The 4,429-nt window shown below is 38.0% G+C and overlaps 1 protein-coding gene across 1 annotated transcript in view; it reads right to left on the bottom strand.

The window, feature by feature from the left end:
• atic (5-aminoimidazole-4-carboxamide ribonucleotide formyltransferase/IMP cyclohydrolase) overlaps nucleotides 1–2,408 on the bottom strand; it is an 8,030-nt gene extending 5,622 nt beyond the window's left edge. The window contains exons 1-5 of the mRNA XM_015371230.1: nucleotides 2,248–2,408; nucleotides 1,977–2,103; nucleotides 1,757–1,900; nucleotides 854–942; nucleotides 571–722 (exon numbers count right to left, since the gene is read on the bottom strand). Of these exons, the coding sequence (XP_015226716.1) occupies nucleotides 571–722; nucleotides 854–942; nucleotides 1,757–1,900; nucleotides 1,977–2,103; nucleotides 2,248–2,266 (531 nt within the window). The 5' untranslated portion in view covers nucleotides 2,267–2,408. The remainder of the gene's footprint in view (nucleotides 1–570; nucleotides 723–853; nucleotides 943–1,756; nucleotides 1,901–1,976; nucleotides 2,104–2,247) is intronic.
• Between the last annotated feature and the right edge of the window lie 2,021 nt (nucleotides 2,409–4,429).

Below are 4,429 nucleotides of genomic sequence, written 5' to 3' on the forward strand. Positions count from 1 at the left end.
TAGACCTCCATTATTTGAATGTCAGCAGACAGCAAGAAGCCTCCCAGATCTCCAGATGCATTTGAGATATCAAAAAAGTACTCCGGAGTGTTGTTCAGCATGGGGGTGAGTAGAAAATGAAGGCTAATCATGTTTTGGGTGTACTATTCCTTTAATTATAACCTGGAGTATAAAGACTCTAAAACATGCCTTTAGCTGACCGAGCAACTCACTTGGAGCTGCAATTATACCAACAATGTAGATTAGATTGTATCAAAGACTTTTTTAAAGGAACCTTTTGGTATCTGATTTTTAATAAAAAAAAATAATGGACAGATTAATCGATTAGAAAATAATTGTTAGTTGCAGCCCTAATATAAATATAAATGAGCCGTTTTACTTTCTACAAGAGTAGGAAGCTGTGTGGATCTCTGCTGTAATTACAAAACCTGTGTAGTGAAGTACAGGCAAGATAATATATGATAGGAACTTAACACATTCTTTCAGTGAGGTCTGATGAATAAGTCCCAGTCCTCCACGGTAAATACAGCAAAATAAAATACTGAAGGAAAAGGAAAAGAAAAGCCTCACTTTAAGGGCCAAAGTTCGGCGAGTTTCCAAGCTGGTATCTTTGTCTTCTGAGGTTTCAATCTCCTTGGCAACTTGGGAGTAGTCAGCAGGATCGCACACAATGGTGACCCGGGCATGGTTCTTAGCTGCGGCTCGCAGCAGAGTTACACCACCTAAAGAAACACCAAGAATGAGGAATTCTTCATCTAATGTTTTTTTGGATATTATTTGAAAATAACATTATATATATATATATTATTTTTTTTTTTTTTTTTTAAGAGACTTTCTTTTAAGGTCAATGTACCTATGTCAATCTGCTCAACAGCATCCTCCACAGTAACATCAGGGCTTGAGACAGTCTTCACAAAGGGGTAAAGGTTGCAAACCACCACTCTAAAAAATACAGAAAATAAGTTTAACAACTTCAAAAAAAAAAATATTTACATTTACCAGCTATTGCTGTATGAATTAAAATCCACATTCAGGGTAGCTATGGACACGTCACATCATTGGAGCTATGAAAATAGTCTTATTTGGATTACTGGCTACGACTGAAAAAAATTATAAATGAAAAAAAAGTGTTTTATTTTATTTAAATATTTAGATCCGTTTTCACAGATTAAACATTTCAGGAACATTTTAATGATTAAGGTCTTGTGGACCTAGATATTAAAGTTGATGAGGTCATGGGAGCAGTTCCTTTCTGTGCTTTCTACACAGTAATAAGAACTTATGGACTTAATAATGTTTCATAATAATCCTGAAATTAAAGTTTTCTATTACTCTTAAATAATGTTTTGATCAAATAGATAATTCTCTGCAATGCCAGTAGTAGTTTTCAGTTTCATGATTAGTCTTCATTTAATCAAAGTCTTTGCAGAAGTTCAGGAATGCATTTGTTCTCTGGTTAAATCAATCAGCAGTCAGCACAGAGGAGGACTGGATGTGATTGAATCAGTTCTGTTGGTCCTGAGCAAACAGGAGTCACAAGATGATCAGCAGTCATCAGTTATCCAATGCTTAATCCAAAGCACGTGCTCACTCATAGTAGATGCATATTCTGCTCTGGAACTGATGAGCTTTCCAGCCAGAGGTGACAGAAACTCTCTGATAAAGTCACCCCTGCAATGTTAAAGCTCTAGCTAATAAAAATACCTATAATAATGAGAGAATGCGTGTTTAGATGCTGGAGATGTTCCATCCTTACCTGACCAGGCTGTATCCCAGCTTCTCCATGTCTGCAGCGTCAGAGGCGCTTTTTCTGGCCAGGATGCCTCCATGAACAGCAGGATGCAGAGTCTTCACTCTGCCTCCCAGCATCTCCGGGTGTCCAGTCAGCTCAGACACATCCCTGACACACAGCAGAGACAAACACAGCTTAGGGAGGCACACAGGAACCAAATGCAATCTGAGGACAGCTTTCCAACCTGACAGCCAGCCCTGCATTACGCAGCGCTTTGGATGTGCCTCCTGAGGCCACCAGGGACAGCCCCGCATCCACCAGCCGTCTGGCGAACTCCACCAGCCCGGTTTTATCTGATACACTTAAAAGAGCTGCAATGACAGAGAAGAAACTTCATTTTAAGCTCTTGTTAAGGAAAGCAATCACTCCATGCGAGGCGATGCTAGCAGCTTAGCTAGCTGCGCGCATGTGGCACAGAAAGTTCAGTGAAACAAGCTGAAAATATAGAAACTTACCGAGCTCTGTGGAGGCCATGTTCAGAGTTACGGTGTCAGAGAGCAATGTCGGCTGCTGTGGAAGGTGTTTCACTTTCAGGAAGAGCCGAAGAGCAAAAGCTGCAAAGCTGCAAACTTTTTTCCCAGTTTTATCATGTGCTTCCTAACTGCAGGGATCCGCCCCTCTCTGCTCCAGCTGTCCCGCCCCGCATATCAAGCGCATCCACCAAAACCAAGGAGAATGCGCACAGAATGCGCATCTCTACGCAAAGTGCATGAAAAATATGGTTATATTAATTTTTTGAAGATGGAAGATTTTGCTAAAGGCTTTCTGAAGGTTACATAGTTAGAACTAAAGCGGTCATCTTATGAAGAGTTTTGAAGAGCTATAAATTAGTTTTACAACAGGGAATATCTGGGATAAAGTTCCCTAAAGCCTTCTTAAATGTGAAGTTTTGAAATTTCTGGAGAACCTTCTGAGGACAGCATGTAAAATTTAGTCAAAAGTTTAAGTTCAGCTGAACCATTGACGAAGGAACCTTATAGAAAACGTTTCCAACAGTTGATTGCACATTTTCAAAAGCAGATCTTGAATCATTTTTTTTTTAAATCATACTCCTCTCCTGTGGAACCAACCAATCAGTCAATTTTGCAGACACCCTGTCTACTTTAAAGCTATGGTTAAAACTTCCCTCTTTGGCTCAGGGATCCTTATTGATGCTGCTATAGGCTTAGGCTTCTGGAGAACATAAGCTCCACTTTTCATTATTGTTTCTTTCTATCTCTATTCTCTATTTTTGCTATATTTGTTAGCTTTCAACTTCATAGTGTCCTCAACTGGCCTGGTGCTCTGTTTAAATGTGACACCATCCTGTAGGGAGGCTTCAACTGGACTGCTGCCATCAAAAACCTCCAATATAGAAGACTACGTCTGGTCCTGTTTCTCTCCTATAGCTAGTGGTTCCGCTTTTATTGCATAATATATATAATGTATATACTCTTTTTCATCCTTTTGACTTGAAAACTGTCTCAGAGCTCATAACTACCTTCTCTGACATATACAGAGTATTTTAGGATTAGTGTCTCGTTGCTCCTTTTGTGTGTTTGCCTCTCTCCTCTTGAACTCCCAGTCAGGCTCGGTAGAACAAGGCTCACACTGACCTCTGCTGGAAGTTACTTTCTGTTTAAAAGGACATTTTCCTCTTCCCTTTTGCTGCATGCTGACTCTGGGTGAGATATTGCTGCCAAGTCACTGACTCAATGACATTGTCTAGGATTCCTTAGAACACTTTACCAAAGTTTCAAGCCATTTTTTGTTTATAATTGCCTTAAAGTGACGTGTTGTAGGTTGGTGCTATTTAGCTTAAATGAAGTGAGTTATGGATTTACTTAATGGTTCATCAATATTAAGCAACAAAGCTAAAATTAAGCTTTGAAGCTTTTATACAAATGCATATTTAATTAGTTTTTACATGTAATGGCATGGACCCTTGTGTAATGTTCCTTTAGAATTCCGCCCAAAAAACACTATGGAGGTTGCAGAAAATTTTCTCCAAAGGTTTTTATTGCTTTGCTTTATATCAACTTCATACTTCTATATTAATTCTAACTTTTACATAAGCCTTAAGGTAAACCTCCATAATAACTTTTTTGATAGAATTTAATAATTCCTCTCTAAAAGTTCATAAAAAGTTAACATCTTAAAGAAGCATTTCCTAGAAGAATCATTAGGTGTTCGTTTCTACTTCGGGGAAAATTCAGGTAACTTTCCTTGAAAATTGCATCAAGGTAATGTGGATAGAGTACACAGCATGTGTTTATGGATCCTTTAAAGCCTTAAATGTTTTATTTGGCTTTATATCACCAAAGCTGGAATTTAATAAACCCTAAGTAAAGCTCATTCAAAGTCACATGATAAAAGCTGCTGTTCCCTCTCAGAAAAATACAGAAAGCATTTCTGAAGTTATCATCACGTTTACATTAGTGCAACTCACTCTCAAGGAACCTTTAGGGAATATTTTTCTTTTAACAATGGAAAATTCACAAATAAAAACATATTACTCAATAACAGTCTATATGGATTTAGTGCAAACTGATCAAAATCACCAGTTGTAACTTACCTCTTAGAAGAAATGATCAATATCACAGATAGTAAGAAATTAACTATACGGTATAGATCTAAAGAAATCTTTTGATACAATAA

This window comes from Cyprinodon variegatus, unplaced genomic scaffold (genome assembly GCF_000732505.1).
Source record: "Cyprinodon variegatus isolate N-32 unplaced genomic scaffold, C_variegatus-1.0 Scaffold55, whole genome shotgun sequence".
Taxonomy (NCBI): domain Eukaryota; kingdom Metazoa; phylum Chordata; class Actinopteri; order Cyprinodontiformes; family Cyprinodontidae; genus Cyprinodon; species Cyprinodon variegatus.